Source organism: Hippoglossus stenolepis, chromosome 8 (genome assembly GCF_022539355.2).
Source record: "Hippoglossus stenolepis isolate QCI-W04-F060 chromosome 8, HSTE1.2, whole genome shotgun sequence".
Taxonomy (NCBI): domain Eukaryota; kingdom Metazoa; phylum Chordata; class Actinopteri; order Pleuronectiformes; family Pleuronectidae; genus Hippoglossus; species Hippoglossus stenolepis.
This window is the reverse complement of record NC_061490.1, coordinates 9,746,754-9,763,350: the sequence shown is the minus strand read 5'-3', so window position 1 is coordinate 9,763,350 and position 16,597 is coordinate 9,746,754. Positions and strand designations below refer to the sequence as shown.

Genomic DNA, 16,597 nt, shown 5'->3' with positions numbered 1-16,597 from the left:
TTGGAACTCTGTCAGGCTAAAGATCCAGTACAGTTCTGCTCCAGTTGAGTCACCTGTGAAGACAGATTGTTATGCAGAATATTATGTTACGGTGGCTTTTTTCAAGTGGAACGACATGAAGGACTCACAGTGGAAGCCGGCACATGAGAAACTAAAGGAAAAGCAGGTGATAACTGAAGGTTATGGATTCGGAGCTGCACTGATGTAACTGTAACAAAACCCTTTTGACGACTTGCACTCCTCTCAGTATCAGCGTCGGTGTAATGTTATCGATCGGGTAATATAAATGACACGGCAGAGAGGTGATGGAGATAATTGATGTGGAGTTTTAAAGGATATTTTTCATAGTCGAGGTTCTTTAGGTTCACTCTCCTGAAAAAAGAAGCTCCTCGCTGCACCAAACTCTGGACTCTGTAAAAAGGTTTGAATGAAGACGGCGCGACCTTCTCAGGAAAGTGGAATAATATAGTGGTGGAGGATTTAAAATTTCAGTTTAGGGAAGAAGGGAGGATGGGAGGGACGACATGTTACACAGCAAATCCTTCATATTAAGTGGACTAAAGGCACATGTATATTTAGCTAACTGAGCGTGGCACTTTTTTGTCAAGATTTCAATTTTTTATATCTATCAGTGCCAAGGGAGGCGTAAAAATGACACAAGGAAATACTGTAAAAAGTAAACAACGGGGATAAAACCTCCTGCTCAATCAGGGAGTTTTGACAAGTTGCCACATTAAGAAGGAAAAGGGCTTTGCGTTTCTGTCAGGGTGATGTTGTGTTAGACTTGGCACCATCGCAGTAAATTTGGAAAGCTGTGGGCAGCTGAACGTTAGAAAAACCCAACCTCCCCCTGAGGAGAGGGCGATTATAAAGCACTTATGGAATACAAGTTGAGCCTGTGCTCCACGCTCATGTCTGTACAGTTTAACAGATGTGGGAGAGGAGGGGGGTGTAGGTTTTATATAGCGCAGTGTGCCTTGTAGTGAAATCAAGAGAGGAAAAGAAAAACATATGAAAAGTCTTCGTTTCTGCCTTTTCAACCAGACAACTCGTGCAGGTGTAGTGTCTGTTTTTCTCTTGGATTTACAGTCACATCCACACACACACACAAGCTGCTGCGCCGCCATGCGGGCAAACTTTATATACTCTATATATATATATATATATATATATATAATACATTATTCAAAGAACAGGTCCCACGGCTCTAACCTAATATTTCACAATCCATCAAGATCTGATTACATTTCTCATCAGCGCTGCCAACGCCATGCTGCCAAATACAGTTAAGCTGACTCGTTGTGAGTGACATCATTTTTGGCTCAGAGTAGCTCTATTCTATTATAGCTCTTATTCCATTCTGGCTCACCTGTACTGAAACCATATTCCGTTCAGGTCTGGAAGAACTGCTCATCATGTTTTATGTTAAGGAATTTCAGTAAATTAGATGTGATGAAACAGTAGTTCAAATTAAAGAGGTGTGTGTGTGTGTGTGTGTGTGTGTGTGTGTGTGTGTGTGTGTGTGTGTGTGTGTGTGTGTGTGTGTGTGTGTGTGTGTGTGTGTGTGTGTGTGTGTGTGTGTGTGTGTGTGTGTGTGTGTGTGTGTGTGAAAGGACGAAAATATTTTTTTCCCCCCAACCTTTATTCAAAAGAGTGGTCTTTTAGTTTCAAAGACTTGTTGAAATGCTCCCCCTCAAAACCCTTGTGGACACACTCAAATAGCCCCTGATTGTGCTTAGATTGGTTGTACGCTTGCACTCAGATTATGCTCTCGGATTTCTCTTCTCCGCTTTGATTTCCCCAACCAATACAGTGGCAGGTGTGGCATTGATAAATGAAATTCTCCCACTCTCGATGAGCTGGACTTCTGAGCCATAAAATGTGTCATTATTTATCATTTGTGCACACCGACGGGAAGTCGGTGTTATGATAAAGTCGTAAAGGATGGGAGTGCTTAAAACCGGTTAAAGAAACCACCCTTACAGAACACTCAAAGAGGTAAAACTAAAACTTTGTCAACACTACACCTGGCATTCTATTGGTTGGTGAATTGAGTTCAAAAAGCAGAAGAAACTAATTCAAGAACAGATGTTTTCACACATGCACAGAAGCAGAAGCAGCATGAGCGCCAGGAGAAGAGCTGGAGCTGGAGCGCAATCTGTCCAAGCAACAAAATGTCTGAATGCAGGGGCACAGTTTGAGCGCAAGCAGAGCAAAGCAGGGGCTATTAGAGTGCAAGCACAGGGAATTATGTTAAAGCCTTATAAAATCTGAACCTGAAAGTCCTGCTCTCAAACTGAAACACCACACCTGAATAAAGATATGGGGAAAAAACAATAGAATTCCTCATATTGTTTTTGTTATTCCTGTGTATATAGTAGTATTGTACAGATATATATGTATATTTATTACAGTAATTAAGTTTTTCTGACCAATGATCTGGTTTATAGCTCTGTCAGTTCTCTTTTTGCTGGATCTTTCCAATAATTCTCAAAAGTAGCTTGTTGTAAATGTAAATTCCTTCTCCATTAAGTGTTGACCGTTTTATAGTAGTCTGTATATGTTGAGTGACCCACTGGAAAACCAGAAATGTGTTTGGGAATAAGTGTGTTTACTCATTTGAGTTTATTGTTTTATTTCTTTTACAGTATGAGATGAGTCAGTTCTTGAGAATCCTCCTCGTGTGTGTGTGTGTGTGTGTGGCGGGCGTGTGTGTGTGCGTGCGTGCGTGCGCGCACAGACTGTAGGTCTGCACTGCACATGTGCCGTGACACTTAATGTGTGCACATGTGGTCGGGTGGTAGACGAGAATAGCCGTTTGAGAGAGACCCCGAACAATAGTGTGTTTGAATAGAGAGGCCTATTCCCGTACACCGCTGCCCACGCCGAATGGGATGAAATGGCCCCTTTGAGATAAGTGACACTGACCTCGACTTGTCAGCGTGAAAAAAGGTTAACAACTCCGGGACAGTGAGGTAGTGTTGCCGGGGTGAGTCACTGTCACGAACATGAGTGACTCATCAGACAGACGACAGGATGAAGGGAGGGAGGAGAAGAAGAGTCGTGACAGTGTTTGGGAGATTGTGACACAGGAGAATAGAGAGGAAGAATGAGGGGGCACATGAAACTAGACAATGTTGTCAGAAGTTCTCAGTTTTCACATCAGAGCGAGGTGTCAGACCATAGAGGTGGTGCAAAAGTTTGTTAAACTGTAATTAAATCTACCGGGGAAAGAAAATTATGTCTTTTTTATTAAAGAAAAACTTGTAAGGCAGTTGGAATCCACTGATTCACGTCCGGTTTCTGCATCGCACTCAGGGAATATAAATCACCGGGACCCCTGACCACATTTATTCACGGACACACTTTGAGCTGAATCACATCCTCCTTCCATTCACATCCACAGAGTGCGGCCTCGGTCTGATCATCCGTCACAGCTGGTTTGATGAGCACAAACCATTGAAACCAGTCTGCAATTTAAAAGATCCTTCCAGGCCACCGAGCAGTTTAAATGAAAGCCAGCAAAGTTTTGCAGCCGTTGAGGCACATTAACCACTTTCTTTTTTACGCTGAATTCAGTATCGCCTAAAATTATATATTAACTTTATAAAGAAAAGCCTTTAATCATATAGAAGATTGCTGGTGCTTAAAATACATCAAGGTGGTGGTTGTTTTTTCTTCAACTTTCTGGTTTCTGGCTCATGAGAAATGGTGTTAACAGATTTTTTCCCCCCTCAAATTATGATATCTGCACAGGTCATTAGAGATTTCCACTGTAAAAAAAAAACGGTGTTTTTAATATTAAAATGAATAACTATATTACCATGAAAACTTTATTCTTTATTCTAATACTTTTTCAGATATTAATATACACCCGTCTATCTTATATTATTGTTATGTGCAATCATTTTGTATCCGCATTGGCAATAACATATTTATTTCCATATCAGAGTATATTTAGGTCCATACTGTTTATTTTATTATGTGTTGGTTTATTTATGTTTGTTTTAATGCACCAAAGAAGAGCAGCCCTGCTAATTTCAGGGTACGCAGAGCTTACAATGATAATAATTTTTTTTTTTTTACTATTATTACATTAGCCTGCCCGATAATCATAATTCACAGTTGAAATAATCTTTCTCCTTCTCTTTTTTCCCGTCTCGCCTCAGAGCGCTGTCTAGAAGACCATGAGCTGGTGGTTCAGGTCCAGGCCTTCATGAGCAGCGACAGTAGGTTCCTCTTCAGGAAGAACTATGCCAAATATGAATTCTTCAGAAACCCCTTGGTAATTGCTGCTGCTAAGACGTTTCTTAACATTCATGTCACTCCTGACGTCCTCTTGTTGAAATATGCAACACCTATAGCCTGCAAATTAAACCTGGGGCAATAGCTCCCTGTGGATTTAGGTTTTGTCGTTTTTTGATCATTCTAAACAAAAACTTTAAAGTTGCGACTACTAGAAGAATAGTTTATGACGGCTGAGATTTTTACGTAAACGCTTGCTAATGGTATTTGTTTGCTCTTAATAAGTGACGTCTTGCTTCAGAGATGAAATGACAGGCATGTTCCTCAACAAAAAAAAGCCTCTGCTCGTTCATTATCCTTGTGATATATTATGACAGCTGATTGTAGTAGTGACATTTGCCTGACGCTTCTTCTTCTGTCACGAAATTTCTACACCCTGTAATTATCGCCACGCTGGCTGATCGTCTCCGTCTGTCTCTAATGCCGCCGTCTTCTTCTTCCACCAGACGTTTTTCCCGGAGCACATGGTCGCGTGGTGCCAGGAAAGCAATCGTTCGATTCCACCATCCCAGCTCCTTCAGGTACATGGAACACACACAAATACAGACACACTTTCTTCTGTGTCTGACACACACACCGCTCGGTTCATGTTAGAGTCAGCACCCGTTACATACTGTACAATCAAGCAGACATACCTCACCTCTGACCCTGAGACAGCCTGTCTCGTCAGAGCCTGCAGTAATAACTACTGTTGATCCCCTGTTGACACACGACTGTCTCGGCACATGCACCGCAGGTCCGACACTTCTGATGGATGGAATTAGTCAGTCAGTAATAGAACATGCTATTCTTCACCTGCCTACCGTGTGTTTGCACAGTGCACATTCTTCAACGTGTGTCAAGCCACTTCTCCGCCTCACAGACCGCTCCCGGGCCAAGTAGGCCGTATTTCTCAAAACATGCAAGAAGAAAAAAAGTCCAGGAGGAGAGCAGACAAAAAAAGATTGTGGAGACTTTGAAGAGCTTTGGTCTTAATGGATGGAGGGTTTACATGCAGTCTGGCTCTCTCCTGTATCATGTAATGGAGCTGTCAGAGGCACAACCACAAGGGGAATCCATCCCTTCATCCTTGCCACTCACAGAAAGCTTTTAACTCCCCCCGGCTGATCACATAGACGGTTCGCTCCGTTGTGCTCTACGTAGAGGAGTCAATAAATGAATGGGGATGATGGGGGGGAGCCAAAATTTTGTCAGGAATCCCCAGTGTTTGACTTCTTCTAAACACAAGATCTTTGCACTCAATTAGAGTGCTGTCCAAACCGAGATGTTTTATGACCCGAGCCCGAGCAGGTGTTGCCGATGTTTGCCGTTACGCAAGAACCATATGTCAATGCAAAGCCACAAGGTGTAGAGGCTGAAAAGTAAAACTGCTGGAATGAGCTCTAGGAAAATGCATGATGAGGTCCATTGTGAGGCTGTTTCCAAAACACTGGGAAAATGTGCTGGAGATGTTTTAAGCGTCCTCTGGAACTGGTTACCACAAGTTCCAATTCAGCTCGAATAACATAACCTACAACTTCATGGTGATATTTTTTTGTGAGGCATGAAACCCGCAAAATCCAAAATACTTCAGACATCCTCAAGACAATTAAGCTTTAAGGGTCCCCAATAAGAATGTACTGTATGTCGACTGAGAGTGTACTGTGGTTGCATATTGCGTGACACTTTTAGTTTACATGCTTTTTTCTTTTTCATCCTTAAAATAGAAAAATGTCTTCAGAAACTAATTACAGGTCCACCTCAAAACATAACCCCTATACTTATCGACTTATCTATGCTGCAATTATTTATCATTTTCATTGTAAATTAATCTATCCATTATTATGGTGATTAAGTTGTTTAGTCCATACATGGTAAAAAAAAATGTATCTGTGTTTCCCGAACACCAAGATCTCCTTCTTCAAATGTCTTGTTCTGTCCACAAACCAAAGATATTCACTTTACTCTCATTCGAAGAGCAAAGAAACCAGGAAAAAAAAATCACATTCAAGAAGCTGACATTTTGACTTTATTCATTAGAAAAACCCTCAAACCAATTAATCGATTATCAAAATAGTTGGCAATGAATTCAGTAGTGATTACTGATCAATTAATTGATAATTGTTGCAGCCCTAATGTAGATACATATGAAAGTGTGTCCGGATCCTGTCAGCCTTCTTCTACTGTGCACAGCTGGTGTTTCAGACTCTCGCATAATGTCTGATCTCAGTGTTGGTCACTGCTGTGGTGTGTAAGAAGCCAAAAACCTGCCAGTCGTCTCAATTATCAGCCGTCAGTCTGACTGATGCAGGAAACCCGGGGTGACAGTTTATTCTTTGACAAGAAAAAGCAATTCCAGGTGAAAGGGAGCGTACAGGCTTCAGATGTGATCCTCCCGAGGCAGAGAGTCCTTGACAGGCAGCATTATTAGAGCGAACAAATCCAAAATGTTATGCGTCATGTCTTTGTTGCTCCATCTTTCAGAACTTCCTCGCGACCAGTAGCTGTCCAGAGATCCAGGGGTATCTGTACGTGAAGGAGGTGGGGAGGAAGTCGTGGAAGAAAGTTTACATGTTCCTGCGGCGCTCAGGGCTCTACTGCTCGACAAAAGGAGCCTCAAAGGTAACGGCATCTTTTCATCTTCAGCTGACAGAATAAATCTAATTGTACCTATCCTTGACATAAAAACTACATTATTGCTTTATAATTACAGTCTTTATCCTATCATTATAGAACTCATGCATGTACTAAATACATTTTTATAGTAATGTAGTAAATATTCCTGATAAAATGTAATTACCGTCAAAGAAACATGGCTGTTATTGATGGTGGTCTGTGTCTTTCAGCGTGCCTCCGGGCTGTGTCTCTCTGCGATGCTCTGACTTATTAATTATTTCTGTCTCCAGGAGCCCAGACATCTACAGTTACTTGCAGACTTAGAAGAAAGCAACATGTTCACTGTCATCACAGGCAAAAAGTATCACGGTGCGCCCACAGACTACGGCTTCTGTATCAAGGTGAGTCGCAGATCAAAGTGCTGAGATGAAGCCGATTCCTCATGAAACATTGTGAGCTGAGTCATGATTGACATCCTGTGCAGCTCAGAGTCTCACAAAAAGGCCACTGGCTTGTACTTAATAAATGAGAGCCTCTGGTTTACTGCTGTATTTCTGAATAGTGAGGTTTTTCTCATCATCCTTTTGAGTTTATTGATGAAGATGATAATGGTGGCAGTGGTGACAAATTATACAATATCATGTGATAAGTAGGTTTTTATCTCTGTTCTGAATCTGAAAAATGTTCTGCTGCAGCCCAACAAAGCTCGAGGGGAGTTGAAAGACTTGAGGATGCTGTGTGCCGAGGACGAGCAGGGAAGGACCTGTTGGATGACCGCCTTCCGACTCTTTAAGGTAACTGTCTCAAAAGTAACAACAAGTAAATAACTCCAACAATAAATAAACAGCTTTTTTATTCTATACCAATTAGTGTAGCTTTGGTTAGAAAGGATATTGTTTCCTTTCCATTTTTCTTTATTTTTCTCTTTCCATCTTTCTTTCTTGTGCATTTGTTTTGCTGTTGAAAACTGTTTTTTGTATTTTATTAAGGGTTTTTATAATGTCTGTTGACCGTTGTGTTCCCTCATTCCTTCACAGTATGGGATTGGATTGTATCAGAATTACAAGATTCCTCAACAAAGAAAAACCTTAATTTCACACTTCTCAGCTCCTGTGGTAAGTTTCCATTTCCTTCATTTTCAGCTCATAACATTACTTTGAAACACTGACGTCTGACTGGTGTATTTCTGTTGCCCCCTAGCGGAGTGTGTCGGAGAACTCCCTCGTGGCCATGGATTTCTCAGGGAGGATAGGCAGGGTGATCGACAACCCTGTGGAGGCCCAGAGTGCTGCCATGGAGGAGGGACACGCGTGGAGGGTGAGACACAGCCTCAGTTTTTATCTCAACTCTGTCAACAATGCTGCAGGCAGACCTGAGAAACATCTCGACAGATGGCACCGTTTATTTTTGCTCAAATATTCATACAGAGTATTGTTCCAGTGTTGATTTTTTTCATTTACTTAGACCTGACAAATGTTGTTTGTCTTTTCACAAAGCTGATAAAGCTGAAGGGCTGATGGCAAAATTGGCAGATTATGTCTAATGAATCTGAATTTACACTCACACACAATTAAGTCAATATAATTAATTTAAGGTATGTAGATGCTTTTGAAACTTAAATATAAAGGAATCATAGATGAATACCATAGAAAATATTTTTGTTCTACATTAATAACATCTGACCTGCTCTTTTTACATTTCGAGATGTGTGTGTGTGTGTGTGTGTGTGTGTGTGTGTGTGTGTGTGTGTGTGTGTGTGTGTGTGTGTGTGTGTGTGTGTGTGTGTGTGTGTGTGTGTGTGTGTGTGTGTGTGTGTGTGTGTGTGTTAGAAAAATTCTTTCTGATGTAAGATACCAGATCATGAAATAACCCCTGTTGTGTTGTCTCTGTGTGGCATCTCTCTCAGAAGAGGAGTCAACGAATGAACATATTAGGCTCCCACAGTCCACTGCACCACTCCTCACTAAGCTCAGGTAAGTTCTACCACACTTTGTGTTGGTTGTTAACCTCTTTTCAGTTCAGATAATTTGACAGATTTTAATATATTTTCCCCTCTCTCTGCAGTTATCCACATAGCACAGCTGTGGTTTCATGGCAGGATATCCAGAGAAGAATCCCATCGCATTATCCACCAGCAGGGACAAGTAGATGGGTGAGTGAGCTGCACTTTTCCTAATCCCTCAATTTTGATCACACTGACAACTACACATGCACCAAGTAGAGGCACCGAGGTCCATTAATAATTAATGTTTATATCATTCATTAGATCCTGATTTTTATTTAGATCTGCACCAAATGTCACACTCTCATAAATATCAGTCCTTAAATCAAGAGCAAGATCCATGAAATTTTCTCTGAGAAATCAAGGATAATCTTGAAAAACGCCTTTTAAAGAAATGCTAAAGAAAGTGTGGGAAAATCTGATCCAGATCTACACAAAAATGTTTTTGTGTAATCCTGCTGGCGAACAAACACACGAGGAAACAACAGTTGAAGTATTTTTTGGTGCAGCTGAATGTTTTTCTCACCATGTTCCTCCTCTGCCTTGTTGTATAGGTTGTTTCTGCTGAGAGTCAGTCAGAGTAACCCCAAGGCGTTTGTGCTCACGTTGTGCCATCACCAGAAATTCAAACATTTCCAGATACTACCGGTATGAATCTCAATGTGTTTGATAATTTTCAGAAATACTTTTGTTTTCTACAGTTTGTGGTAATCTTTTTTTTTTTAGGGAAGACGGTAAAAGGGACTTTGACTGTTGTGTTGATCAAAAAAGGTTTTACTCCCTCACAGGTTGCATCTCATTAACTCAACACCTTTGCTAATAATCTCCATTTTTTTTGTTGTGTCCTTGTGCGTATCCCACAAAGCAAAAAATTAAGACCAAACTTTGATCATTTAAGTTTAAATTTGAATAAAAAAGTCTAGCTTGATGCGATCATAATAATATTGGTCGCTAAAAAAGTGCAGACGTGCAAAACCCTAGCTGTGGTCTTTTTTTCACCTTGTCCTTTCTCTCCTGTTGCCCCCTGCTGTGACCCTGCTCGCTCTCACCCGGACCCCCTGCCACCGCCAGTGTGAAGAGGACGGCCAGAGCTTCTTCAGCCTTGACGACAGCGCCACCAAATTCACCGACCTGATTCAGCTGGTAGAGTTCTACCAGCTCAACAGAGGAGTGCTGCCTTGTAAACTCAAACACCCGTGCACCGCCGTGGCCTTATGACATCTTCAGATCCTCTGACCCCGCCCCCATCACCTGACCTGACTCTGCCTAAAACAAGCAAAACAAAAGGAATCGTGGTGTCGGGCGGTTCTTTTTGTTTTTTTTATCTTTATAAGAAGCTGGTGAATTGACTGATGTTTCATTGTCGTTGTTTTATATTGTCGTGAGTCCGCCAGAGACTGCTGACTTGTTGGATTTCTTTTTAGTTTGCATGGATGTTTGAGGAGTCGGACTCGCAAACTCGCCCAAGCTGTCCCTCGGTCGTGAAGAGAGGGCGTAGGGGAAATGAACACTGCCATTTGTGTCAGCGCTGTTGCAAAATCCACGGTCTCACTTTCCACAGTCGTCAATAAGCTTGGACCCCAAATCCTACCTGGATGTTTTGAAGCGAAGTCTGTATTTCCCTTCAACTGGACAATCAGCAGGACAAGTCGAGCTTTGGTTAGGACCACTCTGCTCTCCTGAGAATAAACACTTCTCCCCGCAAACTTTTCATCACACGTCCTTCGAGAGAATAAGCTGCAGATGGAGAGGTGATTGTTTTGCACGCATCGAACTGGGAGTGGCCTTTGACAGTGCATGACCTTGACTTAACTGTGAGACGATGCCGCCGCCCTCTAGTGTTGTAGGCACGCAAGGTCCACAATTAAACGTGGATGAGGTTCCGAGGCGTCAGAAAGAGTGTCGCTGTATCAGAAGTTTGTCAGGTCAAAGTACCTGGAGAAAAAATGGCTACGTAAAAATCTGGAACTATTAGAACAACGTATTTTTATAGTGGACAAGACTGCATTATTCATCCTCTCAGAAATTCATTTTCTCATCTATGAAAACACAGGGTTTCTTTTCTCGTTGATACGCGTATGTCTTGTCATCAAATTCATCTTTATTCATTGTTTCATATACATTTTTTTGCAGTCTGGATATTTGCAAACCCTCTATTCTCTATATAAGCTACAATGGGGTAAATCTGCACTTGTTATTCTACTGCACGCGTCTTATTCCCAGGCGACTCTCACAAAAAGAGCATAAATCGAACCATGGTGTCATTCAGGGTAATATTACGAGTATTAAAACAACTGTATCCAGGATGAGTTTTTCAAAAGAAGCCATATGTAGTAGTTGTATCCATTGTCTCTCCCTACAGGCAATTGCAGGCCTACATAAAGCTACCTGTTGCATCAGATAAAGTGGGACAGCGGAGAACATCGTTTTTTCTCTCCATGCTACAGCACAGGGAAGGGTAATCACTGGCATTTAACACGTAACAGTCAGCAAATGAAAGGAAACACAATCTTCCGTTGTTCTTTGCCAAACTACTTCAGCCGGGAGATACGGCGGACACACGATGCAGCACGATCACCTCCTACCTGCCGGGAGTCAGAGAGAAGGTGTCCATCGTGGTTTCGGTGGCTCTGACTCCACACTGACAGTTGACTCTGTGCATTACACGTCGCACGATGCGGCCTTTACCTGCCTGTGAACAAACTGTATCACACACACACACACACACACTGCCTACTGCACACCACCTGTTTGAATGAAAAAATCTGAAGAGAGAGAAGTTTGTCACATATCAGAATTATGAAAACAGAATGATCGCTGCCTCACGTTTCCTCTCTGCCCGTTTCACCCAGTCTCAATGTCTTATGTTTTTTTTCCTTATTCAGTTTGAGAGCAGGACTTGTTGATTTCACATTCAGATGTTGTAACGCTTTCACTCAAAAACCCAGTGCTTGCACTCCGATTTCCTGCTCTCCAGCTTTAGCTCCTGTGCCGTTTCTGTGCGTACGTGAACAATCTGCTCTCTGGTTTTTGGAGTTTTTTTGTCCAACATGTCTGTCAAAATTCCCAAACCAATAGAATGTCAGGTGTATTGATCCTTGATGCCCTGCTCTCAAGCTGAAAGACCACACTCTTGAATAAAGACAGGAAACCCACATTTCTCTAGTGTGAAGCTGGAACATTTAGGCTTCATAGTGCAAAACTCTCACAGGACCTATTAACCCACGTCTCTACATTTGAGTTTACTGACTCGCAGTGCATGCTGTGTTTTTTAAAAGACAGTAAAGAGAGCATCAGACTGAGGGCAGAGGGTAGACAACTCTTAGTCAGTTTCAGAATACGGATTTCAGCACAGATCTCTGCCATCTCAAACCTCGGGGAAGCTATTTAAACTAATCGTGGTCACTTGAGTCTCTCCTGGTGAATTGGGTTCAGAATCCCTCTTCCTCCAATGTCTTAAGACAAACGGCATTTTTTGTTTTTCCGTTTCTTCGCCTGAAATTTCTCATCACTCCCTTGAAAGCAGCCATCTTTTATTTACCTGCAGGTTTTTTTAAGGTGACCATCTGAGATGCAGAATAGCCGCACTATATCGACACTTTGCGTGGTCACCATCTAAGATGCAATGACTCAATCATTTTTAAAGTATTGTTGCAGCAAAATGTATTTATTTATCTGGATGTGATTACTTGAAAATTTTAGATTTCTTTTTCTCAGCGCTGTTCTGTACTGTTTTCTGTTGTTACCATGAAATGATTGACCAGTGTGATTTATTATTTTATTATTTTTATTACTGTAATGACCTAGCAACTATGGAGTATTTTTTTTCTTTTTTTCTTTTTTTTAAAGTTTTGATTATTCAGAAATTTTGTCATCATCAACACAATGTTTTTTTTAAAGCACACTTGCATCCATAGTATTAACATTGTCATTCCAATATATGACAGCCCGAATGTTGTGAAATTGATAACAAAATTACTTGAGCTTCCCAAAGCATTAATAGTGACTAAGATATTTTTTCAAACCCTTTTTATGTTTCTTTTTTTCACCCAATCTATAAAATATATCTTCTTTTAAGAATTCCAACCAGTTTATATTAAATAAAGCCTCACATTTTCTTCCCATCACCGACTTTAGGTGACCATAGATATGAATTAAAGTAACAAAACAACAGATGTTTTGGGAAACTGGGTCAAGTAAACCTCAACATGCTCATAATTCACTGTTGAAATGCCTTTTACTGAGGAAAGAATTGTAGAGATTTAGATGTAGGAAAAAGCCCCTTTCATTCAAGTTAAAGCATCTTAAAATACTATTAGTTATAATTGAAAGAATCCACAACAAAATATATATAATAAGGCATTGTCACAATTTCCTCTGTGTTAATTTATACCCTTATAACTGCAATGAACAGGGAACTAACCAAACCACATCAGAGCAACACGGTCAGCTGGGTCACAGCGTTGATCTCAGAGTGAAGAAACTTAAATTAGCAGGTAGTTTTGATCTTTTGCATGAATGTGTATTGTGTAGGGATTCTTTCTCATATCTGAGATGTTGATTATTCATTGTAATCTGGATTGGATTGCTGAATAGGTTCTCACTGAAATGTTGATGTTAGTATTAATCTACAGTCCCCCCCAAGATTCAGATTCACTCCACCCACTTTGCTCCCCTTCTTAAATTCCCAATATTGCTTATTTTTTCTGACTGATGTGAACGGTAGCTGAGGTTAAGGTGAGGGACGGGTCACGTGTTGTACGGTGGAGTCAGTGTTCGCAAAGAAGATAGTTGCTGGATCTTAGTTGCTCTCAATGCAAAAGGCAGGAAATAAATTCAAATAGTGGATACATGGACTAATGAATCAGGTGATTTGGACTTCCACATTTTTTTACACTTAACAGAGATGAATGTAACTGGGTTGCTCAGGGTTGATTAAGAGCATGTTAAAAACTACTGGTCCATCAGGTCTCGAGGACGTTTATGTACAGGATGATGATGACTCGTGAATATTGTAGTTTCATTGAGCTGCGAGTTGTTAACTTTTCTCCATTATGTGCACCACCCATCTGCTAGTTGTGATTACTTGAAAAATATCCTTGCAGCAAAATTGAGTAGATCCAGTGCTTAAAAAAAGAGTACATTTAGTTTAACAGTGTTTTTTTAATATTATTGTTTAAGCTGTTCATTTAAGAAGAAAAAAAAGCCTAAACTACTTGCCTGACTACCTGAGCTGATTTAGCTATTAAGCCTCAGTTTTCAATCTAAAAAACACAAGCTAATTTTTCATGCATCGATTTAGCCTAATCTGGTCCATTTAATCATATTAGGCTGTGTATTGTGGAGATGATCAAGTGCACATTTAGACTGTGTAAATAAAAGAACCAACAGTTTTGGTAGCCAGGTGACATGTAACCACAGATGGTGCCTCTGGTGACTTCTCTTTCTCTGCATAAACCAGGCCTGACGTTTAGGCCAAATGTCAGATAAAGCAATGCTTCAGATGGGACCATTCACACTCAAAAACTCTGGCGAAAAGGTGCTTGAGAGTGGATGCTCGTTTTTTCTGCTGCAGTTTCAGTTGAGTTTTAAAATCGAACGCAAATTGGCCCCAATCCTGCAAAGTTGGATTGATCGGTTTTCATCTTGGCTCTTTTGCATTTTCATAACATTGTCACAATGCAAGATACCATGGCTGTACAAATGAGTAAAGTAAATATATATGTATATATGTGTATATATATATAATATGTGTATATATGTATGCATATGTACACATATTTCTATATGTATACATATAGAAATATAAACTATTACGTATTTCAGGGAATGCAAAAAGAAAACAGTAACTTATCTCTTTTTTGTAAGAGAGAGGTCCTGTATTCATAATGTGCTTTGCTTCAATCTGTACATAGTTGAATGGCTTATAAATCATAATTGTAACCTTTTCAGGTATTTTTGTACAAATAAGGGACTGATATATTCTGTTTATTGTAATTAGAATAAAACATTAATACATTGATATAAAAAGCCTTTGTTTGTCATTATTGAGAGTAACCTTTGAAACATCTACCAACAAGAAAGGAAGAGAGTGTAATACACTATCTGTTCCGTGCTCGTCATGGCAACGGTTATCAGTTTTGTGTGTTTCCATGTGTGTCCATGATCTGAAAAACACATTCTAAATTCCAGGTCCTTTCCTGGGCCAAATACAAACTTCTCAGTTTACTATTGTACATTAAATTCTGCTGGAATTCAATTTATAGAGTAATGCTGAATTCCGCCACTAGATGGAGTAATATCACAACGAGTTCAAGGACTTATAAAAACGGAGTGAATTGAAAAAGTATTTTAAGTCACAGTAATTAATTAGTTTAGGAAAACATGGAACCATGTTGCCAATGAATTCTTAAAATAATTCATTATATGACATGAGAATGCTGATACAGATGAAATCAGGTCCCTGCAGTAGAAGACTGGCCACACTGAGAACTGACCCCTTGACACCATTTGTGTGTCACACCCTTTGGATTATCAGTCATGCAAAAAGAGTAAGATTTCAAGGCTTTGAGTTTTGTTGTGGGCAAAGAAAAAATTAACATGTTTAAAGCTTTGCAGTCCAGAGCAACATTTTCATAATCTTTTACACAAAAATAACAAAAAACGTGTTTGCTGCACTCTCAAAAAGACAAAATTTAAGGCAAACAAAAGGAAACAATTAAAAAGAGTGGGAGCTGACGGAAAGGGCCAGGTCACTCACCCACTAACCCTTAATCTGTTATTTATATCAAGTACATGCCAGTACTCCATACTTTGCCCATGATCCTGTGCTGTTTGATCGGTCTTTTTAAATCATGTGTCCGACTTGAATAAATTATCTATTTCTGGAATCATCAGCCTCCCGTCCCGTTTATTCTGGATATATGTGGTGAACCCCGATTGGCATTCAACTGTCACCCCAAACTTTTAAAACTACAGAATTGGCGTTGTTGGCAGGGTCGGAGGCTGAATATAACATTTTTTGGTTTATTTAAATTTCTTTTTATTGTGTTTTGTTTTTTGGCCCTATTAATTAGCAGAAACTAGGCCAGAGTGGGAAAGAAAACAGTGGCTGGTCTACAGGTGAAGAGGACCACAGGCTGATTCGAAGATCTTCTTCAACATACTGACTCTCCATTGGGAGGATGGAAGAAGTACATGCCCTTATGGAGCAGCTGCAACAGCTGAAAACAGCCAATGAACAGTTGAGAGAACAGTTGCAGAACCAATCACAGTTACCTGAACCAGTTCCAGGGTCATCCACTACTTCTTCTAATGTGGTTCCAGCAGGCAACATAGCCTGTGACGCAACCAACCTCCGTTATGTTTATGTACCTAGAGAGCGTAAATGTCCCAAATTCACTGGTAAAATGTCAGTTGATCTGTTAACAGTTGAACAATGGATTGAAGAGGTACTTAGATATCTGGAGGTTAGGCATATGCCTGTACCTGAACAGTTGCTGTTTATCACAGACCATTTAGATGGAGGTGCCAAGTCAGAGATAATTTTTCACTCTTGTGCCGACAGAGATACTCCTGAAAAATCTTTCGGATTTAGAGAAAACTATAGTTGCGCTCAGTCCTATGTTGCGGCACAGTTACAGTTTTTCCAACGTTCTCAGCGAGAGGGTGAATTCTTACGTGATTACTTGCATG

The 16,597-nt window shown here is 40.5% G+C and overlaps 1 protein-coding gene across 4 annotated transcripts in view; it reads left to right on the top strand.

The window, feature by feature from the left end:
* LOC118113587 (growth factor receptor-bound protein 10) overlaps window positions 1–14,932 on the top strand; it is a 67,582-nt gene extending 52,650 nt beyond the window's left edge. For 3 of the 4 annotated variants that reach the window (XM_035163439.2, XM_035163438.1, XM_047340789.1), the window contains 11 exons: window positions 4,170–4,285; window positions 4,752–4,826; window positions 6,769–6,906; window positions 7,191–7,301; window positions 7,596–7,694; window positions 7,938–8,015; window positions 8,101–8,217; window positions 8,807–8,873; window positions 8,965–9,052; window positions 9,457–9,550; window positions 9,974–14,932. In XM_035163439.2, the coding sequence (XP_035019330.1) occupies window positions 4,170–4,285; window positions 4,752–4,826; window positions 6,769–6,906; window positions 7,191–7,301; window positions 7,596–7,694; window positions 7,938–8,015; window positions 8,101–8,217; window positions 8,807–8,873; window positions 8,965–9,052; window positions 9,457–9,550; window positions 9,974–10,120 (1,130 nt within the window). In that variant the 3' untranslated portion in view covers window positions 10,121–14,932. The remainder of the gene's footprint in view (window positions 1–4,169; window positions 4,286–4,751; window positions 4,827–6,768; window positions 6,907–7,190; window positions 7,302–7,595; window positions 7,695–7,937; window positions 8,016–8,100; window positions 8,218–8,806; window positions 8,874–8,964; window positions 9,053–9,456; window positions 9,551–9,973) is intronic. The other variant, XM_035163440.1, reaches the window with a different exon arrangement.
* Window positions 14,933–16,597: the final 1,665 nt, after the last annotated feature.